This window comes from Gadus macrocephalus, chromosome 14 (assembly GCF_031168955.1).
Source record: "Gadus macrocephalus chromosome 14, ASM3116895v1".
Classification (NCBI taxonomy): Eukaryota; Metazoa; Chordata; class Actinopteri; order Gadiformes; family Gadidae; genus Gadus; species Gadus macrocephalus.
In genome coordinates, this window is record NC_082395.1 from 5,821,815 (window position 1) to 5,835,756 (window position 13,942).

At 45.3% G+C, this 13,942-nt stretch overlaps 1 protein-coding gene across 1 annotated transcript in view; it reads left to right on the forward strand.

Moving 5' to 3' along the window:
- The window catches only part of si:ch211-186j3.6 (neural-cadherin), a 244,038-nt gene that overhangs the window by 214,688 nt on the left and 15,408 nt on the right, over window positions 1-13,942 (forward strand). The window contains exons 33-35 of the mRNA XM_060070949.1: window positions 3,342-3,606; window positions 8,555-8,735; window positions 11,546-11,790. Coding sequence (XP_059926932.1) covers window positions 3,342-3,606; window positions 8,555-8,735; window positions 11,546-11,790 — 691 coding nt within the window. The remainder of the gene's footprint in view (window positions 1-3,341; window positions 3,607-8,554; window positions 8,736-11,545; window positions 11,791-13,942) is intronic.

Genomic DNA, 13,942 nt, shown 5'->3' on the forward strand with positions numbered 1-13,942 from the left:
TTTGATGTACTATTTTTTGTCGTGGTTTTCCAAATCAAATTGCTTTTCAGTTGCTAAGCTCTTTTATTGATCAAGTAGCGCAATGGCGTCCCCACTAGCTACATTTTCAGAGCATTGCGGAGGCTCAAGTGCAGCTAAGCTTTCTGATGCAGTCTGAAATCAATCTAAGAATCAGTACCCCCAAAAGCCGGACGATAGACACAGGAAGACGTTGTTCTGTGTGCTGTGTCGATGGCAGCGGAAGGAAGCACTTCCGCATCAGGGTGACATCACGTCCCAATCATTGAGCTGATGCTAAGAGCATAGACACACGCACACGCACACACACACACACACACACACACACACACACACACACACACACACACACACACACGCACACACACAGACCAGAGACACTCATTTGTTGGAAGATGGCAGAGGATACTGAACCTTTTTTGTTTCCAGGTGAACTTGCTTTGCTTATGATCTGATGATGAGCTTGATCTTTTTAATCCTGTAAACATCTGTCAGTCCGGCATGGCAGGGTTCAATCTGCCGTTTGGTGTTGTCGTGGATAAAACACAACACTTTAAATAACTAAGAGAAAAAGATAATGACTTTAAATTGAATATCACTTGCAAACAAGTAACAACAAAATCTGAGTTGCCTTGCGAGGGGCAGTTTACATGTGTTACAAACACAATCGCGAGTAAAGTAGCCACGCATAATCAAAGGAACCAAATCCCTATAGGACAAAAGAGTCAGCATGAAGATGTAACATGGATGATTATAAAAAATACAAGGTTTTCTCGAAGGCCTGTTAAGAGGTCAAAGGAGTGCCCCATGGCTGTCCCTCTGAATGCGGTCCTTTGTTGACTCTGCTTTTTCCCACATTGATTTCTGTCATGTAGACAAGATAATGCTTACACTTCCTTTAAACCTCAATCAATTCCTCCTCCGAGTTGAGATCTCAGGTTATTGTTTAATAAATTACTTAACAAACAATTTAACTGAACGTTTTTAGCGGTGTATCTGCTTGACTGGTATATTGATTGAGTGATATTGATCCCTGAGATAGCATTGAGTATGCATGGTTGGTTTAAAAAAAAAAAAAAAAGAGTAGCTTCTGCTTCTGATTCTGTTGCTTAGCTTGCTACATTTCCCTGAGGGGTTGCCTCTCTTTAGGGAAGCTTTAATGTAGAGTAACTGGGAGCTAGGCTCACTACACTTTCAAAGTAGCCTGCCAACACTGCGGGTCTTCTGTACTTGAATTTGGTTGCCCAGTGACTGGATGGATTTCATCCCAAGTTTGAACAGACAACGGTCTGTCGTTGCCATCACCCACGCGCTGTTTCAATAGTGCAGACATCACTTCTTCCGTTTAACATGAATGTAGCATGTTTGTATAGGCATAGGCTGGAATGTGAGGCATGTGCAATATTTAACTTATTAATGTTCCTTTGGAACTGAAATGCTACCTTGAAATGATACCGGCAGATGCACTACAGATGGGTTTGATGATAGTGAAATAAGTTGAACAAATTAGTTCTGTTGAAGGATAACCCCTTGAGGTGGAACGTATTGAACGCTTTGAAACTCCTAGAAAGTCCTAGAAAAAGGCCGAAGGAAAGCAACTGAATAAATGATGGTGGCATTTATAACACGTCTGTCTATGATCATACAGAATACATTTAAAATGATACAATTGATACATGGAAATATGTATATTTATATGGTATATATATGGGATGGAGATTGAAAGAGTTATTGTTAATAGATACATGAAAGTGTGTACATGGTGTGCTGAATAATATATAATCAAATTAATGTATTTTACAAGGCCAAATCTTATAGACACACGCACGCGCGCACACACACACACACACACGCACACGCACACGCACACATCCCAGTACTAACATCCCTACTTTGAAGCCTGTTGGGCGAATCTCATCCAAGACATATTTCAATTTCCCTGCGCAGAGCCGCGAGGCTAAATGCTAACTCAATTTTGCTGTTACAAAAAAAAGAGTTAATTGCAGGGTTAAAATGGTACGATGTGCTTTGCCCTGCCATGTCCATCGCTTGTTATGTTTAATTCTGTGCCGGCCTTTCACCTCCCAGAGGTGTGTTTAAACATGTCATTCAGAACGGAGTTACCAAACAGATGTTTCATCACAATCCCTGAGAAATGAGGCGATGAATCAACAGCGAGCTCCAACAGACAATCTTCTGCCCGAGACATTATCAAGCATTGTTTGCAATGACAAACTCGACCAAAAAAAAAGGAAGAACACAGATGCCTAAGCGCTCAGGACTGAACAACAGGGCCTCAGTCATTATACAGACAAAGACGAAAATTGAAATTAGGAAGGACAATACATGTTGGAGTGGAAGAACCCGGAATGATGTTCTTAATGAGCTGTGTCAAATGGATAGGAGCCTGCAATCTATTTGTTTTCAAGGTGAACACATCTGGGTCGTCCAGCTTTATTTGTGCGTGTGTGTTTTTACGTGTGCACATGATTTATATATTATATAAATGACATTGCAGAAGGGCACATGGAAGTTCAATGTATGTGAATAGTGACCTATCCAGCTCACAGAAATTGTCCCTTATTTAAGCTCTTGGCTGTTCTGCTGTTGTGGAGAACAGAATGCAACACTGATTGCATTACCAGTCAGCTATTGACATCAGTGGCTTAAGAAAACCAGTCTTTGCCCTGACCAGAGTTGGCTAGCGGCTTGTTCTAATTTCAAGCATCGTTGCTACTCAGTTTCAAAAGTGACGTATTTTACTTGGAGCACATATCCATATAGATTAGACTAGAGTTGCCATCCAATGATCGATGAATAAGTGGGCTCATCTTTGAAACCTTTTTATTTTTTATACAATTTTCTAACAATTGGCAGGTATTGCAAATGCTTTTTCTAAGAGCAAATGCAACTGACGCTAAATGTGGGGCTAAGTGTGTGTGTGAGTGTGTACGTGCGTGAGATTCTCTACCCCTGCCTTGTGTCCATATTCATCTTGGATTCACTGTCTCCTTCTAGAAATAGGCCGGCAAAGTAAATTTATGGATGTACGGATGGGTGGACGTTATGAGCAATTTGGAAGCGATCATCAATTTCATGGTTATAGGACATTGGGCACACACAGAGGTCTCCGGCGTGGCTGGGGTTTGGCCCGTTCAATTCCTCTAGGATATTATTTTTAGTCAAGGTAGTGGAGGCACCACTGGGAAATGCTAACTGCTCTGCCTCCTCTCTCCCCCCCCCCCCCCATCCTCCTCTCCCCTTCCCTCCTCCCCCCTCCCCTCCTTCTCCCCTCCTCCTCCCCTCTCTTCCCCCTGTGACAGATCTTCCAGGGCCTGCTCTGCGTCGTGTACAACCTGGGAGACGGACACTACAACCTGACCCTGCCCGCGCATCGCCTTGACAACGGGGAGTGGCACGAGGTGTTGCTGGATCGCTACGACAACGAGATGACACTGCGGCTGGACGGCGGCGGGGGTCGGCGGGAGGTCACGGGGTCGCGGGGTCGCAGCCGGGAGATTGTGGTGGACACCACGGCGGTGACCGTCGGGAACTCCCTGCCTTCTAGCGGCAACAAGAGCTTTCAAGGTAGGGCGGCGCGCACACGTTCAACATCGGTGGTAAAAGGGGGCAGGGGATGGTTTAGCTCAGGAGGCAGACCAGGTTGACTTGTAACCGGGAGGGTGCTAGTTTGATCCCTGCACCCCCGAGCGTCGAGGTGTCCCTGAGCAAGACACCTAACCCTTACTGCTCCCGACGGGCTGGCTGTAGCATTGCATGGTTGACTCCGCCGTCATTGTGTTAATGTGTGTCTGAACCGTAAGTCGCTTTGGATAAAATGGACAGCTAAATGCCCTAAATGTAAATGTGAAAAGGGCAGGACGCTCGCCAGTGGCTACGGGATCTGGGTTTGATGCTTCATGCCCGAGCAAGATGCCCTACAGCCAATCTGTTCTTTAATGACCTGTCTCTGTATTCACTCTAAGCCTCTTTGGCTAAAAGTGTCAGCTAAATTATTATTATCAATTGATAATGATAATAACTGATTGAATTGATACAGATCTCGATACAGTCACCAAAAGCGCTTCACAAAGCTAGTGTGTGTGTGTGTGTGTGTGTGTGTGTGTGTGTGTGTGTGTGTGTGTGTGTGTGTGTGTGTGTGTGTGTGTGTGTGTGTGTGTGTGTGTGTGTGTGTAGGAGTTGAGTGGTATTACATCTCCATTGCATCCATAACGAATGTTTGGTCTTGATGGTTCACGTAACAAAGTCGTAGTTAATAGAAGAGTAGTGTTCTGTGGGTCAATATGTACATGCAAACAACAAAAACAAGGAGCTAAACTATCTATTCATACCATTGATTCTGATACTATAACCAAAGATACAATAGCATAGGTCAATAAAGCATGGCTTTATTGACCAAGACTTGGCATTTTTGTCCATATCATTAGTGGTGAAAAGAATGCTGCAAACAAAGAGCTGTCCTCGCTGTCGGCTGGGTAGGCAGAGGTGCATTCTACCTTCTGAATAGCAGTTATATTATGCCGCTTTGACCTTGAACAGAAAAAGGTATAACTTCAGGTTCTTTTGAAAAACATTTCCATTGTTCTCTTTTTTCTTTTTTTTCTTTTGTGAGTTACTTCCGATATATGACTGTTGTCAGCGGAGACGATGTTGCAAGGGGCGTAAGCTGTCTAGAAAAAATGATTGTCTTGGGAGCGATCTTCAAAACCACAAATCAAACAATTGATGATTTGCCCATGTGCCACCGGAAATACTTAGATTAAAAAGCGGATGGCAGTTTAATGGAACTTTGAATGGAGCATTGGAGTGTATTGTTAGCTTTGTATATTCAATATAACCTGCATTTCAATCTGCCGTCACCAAAATACACTTTTGATAATTGAACTATCCTCAAGAAAAACATTGTTTTGTAATACAATTGTAATAGAAAAACCAAAAAAAACAAGCATATCTTACAAGTTGTAAGATATGCTTGTTTTTTTGGTTTTTCTATAAGTTACAACACTTTATACAAATATTGTAAGACTTTTGATGATCATGTCTGCAAATAAACCCGTGCTAAATTGTTATTTTAATTACGCAAAATGAAAACTAAAGATGGGTTACCCTTAACAAATATATAACAGGCGTGTAAATGCTATGGCCATGAAACAGCAGATTAGAAGTACCCTTGGGAGAGACACTAAGTGAAGGGTTTGTTTGTTTGCTTGGCTTCTCCAAAAAGTGTGCCATTGGGGGAGTTTGTATTGACAGCCATGGAAGGCACTGGGTTGATTTAGTGCCCTGCTGGCTTTTTCTGGCGCAGATAGTTATTTGTCTTTTTTGTGAGGGGTCTCTTTTGAATGCTCAGAAAATGAATAGGACCTTTGTGTTCCTCCTATTGATTACCACTTGTTCTCAGCAGAGTTTGAACTCGCTGCTCTGAAAACGGTAGACTCTTTCTTACCTCGTGTTGCGGCTTCAGCTGCAGGGGTCAGTTTTTTTTAATGAAGTATTCCCTCATCTCTGAGAAGTTCTCAACCACAGATTTTGAAAATATTTGTATTTATTTTTTCTAGTCATTTTTATTTAAAATGACAGCGGTCCAGACCGCTGTGCTCTTATAGATGGCTACGGGCATGTATCCAACCTCTTGCTCTTGGCTGTGGACAGGGGACCAAACCCAGTTACCTTTAGGCTGGTAGTCGTACCACTGCACCGACAGCACTACCCCACACTAGGCCGCCCCTCTAACGCCGCTATAAGCACGTGTTCCTATGGGAGGGGATATGTGTGGTGCCCGTTTAAGAGCTCAATCCAGTAGGGCTGATTTAATCGGGCATTACAGGTTCGAACGGTTTGTGTTATAAATCACCTGTGAGAGTTTAAAAGAGTCGTCCATGTGTAGTTCCTCAAACAGGAGAATAAACCCCACCAAAATCACGCATGGGTAAATGCTGAGCTAAGGATGGTAAATCATCGCGATTCGCTGAGGGGCACGCAGCGGCTGAAACAACCAATCACAGTTTTGACTATTTGTAAACTGCAGCTCGGGGGCAAGTGTTTAAAGTGCTTACTGATGGAAACAGAGATTGATATGGTTGAAAAAGAAGGGGATTTCAATGTATACGAAAACACCAATAGCCGTTCCTCGGACCATCAAATGGGAAAATACTATAGCGTAATAGCATTGTCCTTGCCTCAGGCTGACTTGATAAGCTATGTATGTTGGACAGCAATTCCAACCAGGTCCAATTTAAAGAGGTGCTTGGCAACTTTTACTTGTATTGCCCAAATGTTATCCGTCAGCTCCAAAACCAATTTTTTACATTCCTTCAACAAAATTGTTTTGTAAAAACATACTGTGCGTCAACACACAAATGGTGGTTTGGTCTGGCCATACCGTTGCAGCACTTTACTTCAGGAAATTGTTTTAAATAGGCAATTTTTCCTCATAAGCTTACCTGTCCAACAAGAATAATACCAGATCAGTGTCACTCTTTAAGCTCTTCAGCGACAACAACTGTCGCCATGGTTGTGGAACAGCACAGATATGTATTCCAATTTGGATGCACAACTTGCTCACTCCTATTCCCTCCTCTTCTCTTTGTGATGGAAGATACTTGTTGGTAAGAATATATTTGATCCCTCCTTTAAGCATTTGATTGGGAACCTTATGTATGGGATTGAAATCAGATATGAATACAACTGAACCAAAATAATCATACCGACTTCAGCCCAAATCTGGATACAAATTCTGTACGGGAATACCCACACACTTGACATAAAGAAGATGAAGCCAGCAACGCCAGACTTTCACAGCTTCAGGGGACATTCCAGGACCAAGAGCTGGAAGAGAAGAAAAATGAACGCAGAAATAACAACAACCTTGTCCATTTCTACATCTAATGTGTCTCCCCAGGAGAACAGATATGTTAGACTGTCATACAGGCATACACAAAGATTTAAGATTGCTTGGGCTACAAGGACATTGTTATTTTTTTTTTATATGTCAACCACAAACAGAAACAGAAACACACACACACACACACACACACACACACACACACACACACACACACACACACACACACACACACACACACACACACACACACACAGTCACCAATTCAGTGGACTCACTGTGTATGTCAGATGCTGCAGGTGGTGTGCTGAAGACAGAAGAAAGGGAAAAAAAAGAAAGAAAATAAATGAGGAGTGGAGTTGTGCTGAGAAGAACGGCACCATGAAGTCTGAAGCTAAGATATAATCTAGCGGGATCACCTCCCTCTGTGTTGTATGAAACCATAACTGCATGACAGATCCGATTGTGCTTGGAGTAAGAGAGAGAGAGAGACAGACAGAGGGAGAGAGAGGGAGAGAGAGAGAGGTAGTGAGAAGCATAAGAGGACCGAAAGCATAGAGTTCTAGTGTACGTGAGGGACCTGAACAAGGCCTCTGCACACCATGTGACTCGGAATATGTGCTTTATATAATAATGATCCTTTTTTTCCTCCGTGCTTCCGAGTGAGCTTTCATGAGGATTCATGCCTCAGTTTAATGGCAAATGCATCTCTCCTGCGACAGTGTGCATGTGTGTGAGTGTATGTGTGTCTATGTTGGCATAAATGGAGGTGTGTGTGTGTGTGTGTGTGTGTGTGTGGTGTGTGTGTGTGCGTTCTTCCACACCTGAAAATAGACAAATGTGTGTGCCTGTGTCTATTGTCTCGGTGCAAAGAGAGAAGGATAATGGAACAGACTCATTTATAAGAGAAGAGAGTGGTAGAAGAGAGACAGAGAGATAGATGGAGAGGGACAGAGGGAGAGAAGGGCAAGGCTGCAAGGAGGAGACAATGAGAGGTACAGGCAGCTAGCCTCAGGCAGAATAAGACAATGCATGTGTTTGTTAAATGGAGTTTTTAAAGTAGCTTGCCTTACAAAAGTTACTCATGATTTACTGATAAGGTGTGTGCGCGTGCATGCGCGTGCATGCATGTGTGTGTGTGTGTGTGTGTGTGTGTGTGTGTGTGTGTGTGTGTGTGTGTGTGTGTGTGTGTGTGTGTGTGTGTGTGTGTGTGTGTGTGTGTGTGTGTGTGTGTGTGTGTGTGTGTCTTTGTGTACATGTATGTATGTAAATGTGTGAGTGTTTGCATCCATGTGTGTGTTCATGCATGGGTATTCTGTTTCCACACTGTTATACTGGGAGGAAAAGTAAATCCTCGAGGTTTGGAAAGTAAAAGCACTCCCTACTTTAAGACAGCCATCTGGCGTCAAGCAGGGAGTCTGTTTTGCCAATTAGCACCAAACAGACGTTTAACTAATGGTAACTGAAGAGGACTTTTACTATTAAATCGGAACAGCCTGTCTCCCTTCCTTTGCCTTTGTATCAATATGCCCTGGTGTCTCCTTCTCTCTCTCTCTCTCTGTCTCTCTCTGTCTCTGTCTCTTTCTGTTTCCATCGCTCTCCTTCTCTCTCTCCTTCTCTTACTCTCTCTCTCCCGCTCTCTTTCTGAACATGTTTCTACCCCCCCCCCAGGTTGCATGAGGGACCTACGCATCAACGGTCGCTACATCCCCATGGACGGCCATCCGCGAGACGGTGTTTCCCAGGTCAGCATGCAGGGTCTCTCCTTGGGCTGCTCTTCGGACTCCTGCAAGAGGAACCAGTGTGCCCCTCCCTTCACATGTGTGGACCTGTGGAGAGTGCACGAGTGCCGGTAAATATGAAACTCGTTTCAGCCCAAACATTGTTGATTGGCCAGTGGAGTCAAACAGAGAGAGCGGTGAATACTTCAAAAAAGACACAAACAGTTTGATACGTCAATTATTAACAGTGTAAAACGTTTTTTTACGCATTTACCGTCTGCTTGCTAGCATTTATGTGTTTTTTGACTCTTTATTCGCCACTGGCTTCTATTGGGTGAGCCTGGAGAGGGAGAATTAAGACACATACCACACTGAGAAGCTGCTCCGGTGCGACCACTGAGTTTACTGGGGCTTAGCAAATCAACCGCCGAGTGCCTTACCCCCCCGTGTGCTACTCTAGCGATGTTGCTAGGCCACGGTGTCCCCCATTACCGTAACCTTGCCTCACCTCGCCTTCTCTGTCTCCATCTATGGTCTCTGCTCTGAACAAATGCCCATCTTTCTCCTCTTCTCTTTTACAACCTCTGTGGACAAAATAAATCAAGAATTAACAAATGTATACGAACCAACCATGTGTGACACACACACATGAACATGATTTATTGAATCTTTAAATAGCCCCGGTAAAATTACGACCTAACCTTAGGTGATTCTGTAGAGCCTTCATTGGAGCCTTGAATATTGGACTGTCATACAATATATAAAAAATGAGGTATCCCTGAAAATGTTTGAATAGTGCTGTGGAAATGATCCAAATTGTGCCCAAAGCTCTTTTCATGGGGTTTTAAGAAAGGCAATTTAAAAAAACATATTTAAATTTCCTACTCTGACGCACGCGCGCATGCGCGCGCACACACACACACACACACACACACACACACACACACACACACACACACACACACACACACACACACACACACACACACACACACACACACACACACACACACACACACACACACACACTGGCATGCAAACACCATGGATGTACAAGGCACATACACACAATGTATCAGCCTTGTCTTTTTGCCTTCATGCATGCCCATCATCTCTCCCTATGTCTGTCTGTGTGTGTGTCTGTAAATACAACAGTGTGACGGTACTACTGCACTACTAATAGGGGTATTTCACTGGTATCGTATTTTGCTCGTTGCTCAGGTCCTGTAGTTTATCCTTAATCCCCGGGCTCATCCATTCATGCCAAGAACCAAAGCTAAAACACACTTCCACCGCACTATCCAGGTTTGTCCTCATTATCTGCCAATGTGTGCATGATCACGTAGGTTTGTGTGTGTGTGTGTGTGCATGTGTCTATGTGGGCGCTTGTGCGTGCATCATCTCCGTGCCTACCCGAATAATCACCGCACTCTTCACTGCACTCATCCTGGCTTTGACTTAATGCCAGGGTCTTAATAAGCGAGGGCGGGAAGGAAGAGGTGCTGTTGGCCACCTACACAGTCCTCATCCAGTCTGACAAGGTGGTGTGACACCTTTATGAAAACACCCATCCCTAATCACCTGCTCCAAATAGATTTTTTTTTCAATGAGGACTTTTTTTATCCCACTCTCAGGCCATCAATTACAGCTCCTGAGGATGATCAAGTGCTGATGAAAAACATAGAGCTGTTTGCTTAGTTTCGCATAGTTTTAATTATATAGTTGTTATTCTTATTCTACTTGGAGAGAGTCATGATGAGTACTGAGAACAATGAAACTCAACCATAAAGTATGGGTAAAGTTTGTGCGGATGTCATCCTGGTTTAAGGGGCCTCCTTCCCAGCCGTCAACGCTGGTGGTCTTGAACCACTGCTGCCCGGCCTTCGGGCTCACTGTGTGTAGTGAGGAAATATCAACAGTGTTCTCCTTTATGGAAAGTGAAACAGACGCGGTAGTTACAGTGATCACCGGTGTCAAGGCCCCAGCATCCGCATAGTCGGCCTGTCTTGCTCTCCGGCACATCAGTTAAAATGCCAGAAGCGCCAGCCTGCTTCACCGGATCAAAACGAGTTTGAGGTTATGACTGCAGGGTAGAGAGAGAAAGGATACTAAAGCCTTGGCAGTCACTTCTTCAACTCTCCCAAAGGACTGATATCATGTTTTTCAGAGGCTGAAATAATGTTTACATCTTCCGTTGTTTTTGTTGGAAAAGATATCATACAGAAAAATACGAATGAGTCTTGGATTTAATATCTTTTTATTTTCTTTCCTCACATAAGCAGATATATTTATCTGTAAACTATTCACTCTTTTGGATCACAGCAGCCACAGAGTTTTTACCATCAACTTTCTTCTATGACAGTCTGTTTTTCCATTATTGACAGAACACACAGAACCAAGACTTATAATAAGCAGCAAAAATTATAAATATATATATATATTTCTGAGCTGTTAAGCCAAGACATGCCTTTAATTACCGACTTTCCTCCGCTTCAACCCCCACAGAAAATGTGCTCCTTTAAAATACACAAAAATGTTAAAGCGAAGCAATCGAAACCAGCGGTCGGGGTTACCTCACTCATCACTATTGTCACAGTATGCGGTTTCATTTCCCCAGATTTCATTTGCTACATTAAAAATAAGCGTATGACACGGATGTATTCATTCCCGAAATATTCGCAAATATCGGATGCTGGGTGATATTTGTTTCACTTTTTTTTATCAACTCAGATTTACATGTGAAATTAATCCGTAATTATAATAACCATAACTCCCTGATCAAATTGTTAGCGTTTTTTTTGTGTCTCACTCCCCCTCCCCTCAAACCCTTTACCCCCATATATACTGTATATATAACTATATATATATAGGCCTATATATATAAATAAAAATCATTAACCATCTACCCCTTTTACCATACCCCCCTCCCCCCTCTCTCTAGGTGCCCTGCCGGTCACATGATCCGGGTCAACGGCACCAGGAAGTCGTGCGTGTACACGCTGTGCGCCACCCACCCCTGCCACCGGGGCACCTGCGTGGCCCACTCGCCGTCCAAGTACACCTGCCACTGCCCCGACGGCTTCCGGGGCCACCGCTGCGAGACCACCCTGCCCGTGTACCGCGAGGACGTGGGCCTCAGCTTCAGCTCCCTCTTCGCCATCTGCATCTGCTTCATGGCGCTGCTGGGTGAGTTCACCGTCGCTAGCGGCTAAAGGCTCAGTTACGGTTGCACGTCGACGCAACGCAATGGCCACGCAGACGCTTTGACGCAGTCGTGGACCCGTTTAGTTTCTGCGACAGGTTTCAGTCAGCGGACCAATCACAGCCCTTGCTGCTCACCTGAACACAAGGTTTAAATGTTTGGCCCGTCAGACCCTTAGGACGTATGGGGTCCGTAACCCCCTTGCGTTGCGTCAACGTGGAACCACAACAGACAAGCACAAACTCCACCCGCCACCACTTCGCCCACTGGCACCACTAAAGGGCTTTATATTGTTCCACGTCGACTCAACGCAAGGGGGGTTTACGGACCAATTACATCCTTGCGGACCCTCCTTGCGTCCACCGCGAGGGCCTGACGTGCGCCCCGCCCAAAAATGTTAACCTTGCATCGAGGCGACGCAGCAGCGAGGGCTGTGATCGGTCAACTCACTAAAACCCGACGCAGAACCCAAACAGGTTCACGACTGCGTCAAAGCTTCTGCGTGGGCCTTGCGGTGCGTCGACGCGGAGCAATAATCAGCCCTTAACGCTTGCATTGCTGTGGTGTGTTTGTTTGTGTTGGTATTCCGTTGCTCCAGCCCCCTCAACCCCCCCCCGACCCGCTTTCCCCTCCTACCGTGCGTTGAGTTGTCGCTGGAGCTCAAGGAGGAGAGGAGCTTTGCAAAGAATTAATTGGGCTAATCACAACTCGAGCTCCGAGTGTGTAAACAGGTGTAAGCGTGGAGAAGGTGAGCCCCTGTGTGTCAACACACTGGAGCGCGGCGTTAATCCATGCTGGGTGCACGGCCCATGTTGGCTTTATTATACTCAGAGCCTCTCTTTTTTTTGTTACCCGGGATCACAGAGTGCAGGGGTTGGTTGTGGTGGTGTGATAAGTGTCTTTGTATTTAATTAACATCGGTTTTGGTTGTGTAGGCTGGGCTCGTGACCTAACTGTTTTTTTTTCTCCATTTGTAGAATAAATTAGGCAATAGAGTGGATTATTTACTCTTTTATTATTTCTAGAATTCAACCTTCATACGGAAATAGAGCATGAGACTATATAAGAATCAGGAGCCACACGCACATACGCAGGCAGACATACACACAAGCGCACACACACACACACACACACACACACACACACACACACACACACACACACACACACACACACACACACACACACACACTTCTTACTTTTACGATACCTCAATTAGCCATGGTGTTGTCTCTCGGCCTGTTTTCCCCTCATGTTCGATATCGAATCTCGCTCTGTGCTATACTGTTCCTTTTAATGTGCTTTCCATTGATACATCTGTAGGACATTTGGCTATAGCAAGCGCCCCCGGGCAGCGTCAGCCACGCATGAGGGAGAATGCGCACTAGTCGTCGTGGTAACAAGCTTGGTCTAATTGAAGGGAGCGCCGTTGTTCAGCGCCGTTCTCGCCCCGGTGGTACGGCACGAGCCCGGAGTCCCGGTAACAATCGACGGAAGAGAGGGCGAGATAGGGAGAGGGAGGGGGAGAGGGTGGGGGGGGGGAGGGGGGGGGAGAGAGAGAGAGGGGGAGGGGGAGAGAGAGAGAGAGAGAGAGAGATCTGACAGAATGACAATGAAACGGGTCAGAGCAACAACAGCTCGACAGCAGCCGGAGGGGAAGCACAAGACGAAAAAACAAAACCACAGACAGTACACATCCATAAAATCAGAGCTGTATACGCTACAGACAGACACGCGTTTAGACGGGGGGGGAGGGGTAAGGGGTGTGCGGGTGAAGGGTGGGGTGGGCGTCTTTCGACAAGAGGCCAGGTGAGAGGGGTGCGGGTGGGACCAGCCGGTCCTCAGTCGCTCTCTCCCATTTGTCCTCATTGGAGATTCAACCCTTCCCTCCCTTCCCCCGCCTGTGCGTTACACCCAGCCCGCCCCACAGGGCCCCAGACGGACTCGGTTCAAGTGGTCATTTGTCCTCCTCCTCCTCCTCTCCCCACTTACCTCCCTATTCTCCTCATCCTCCCAGCACCACTGCTTCCCTGTGTCTCTCTCTGACTCTCTCAATATCTCCCTCTTTCCATTCCACTCCCTTCTATGTCTTTTTCTCCCCGTCATCCCTCCTCTTACCTCTCTTGTCCTTCCAGC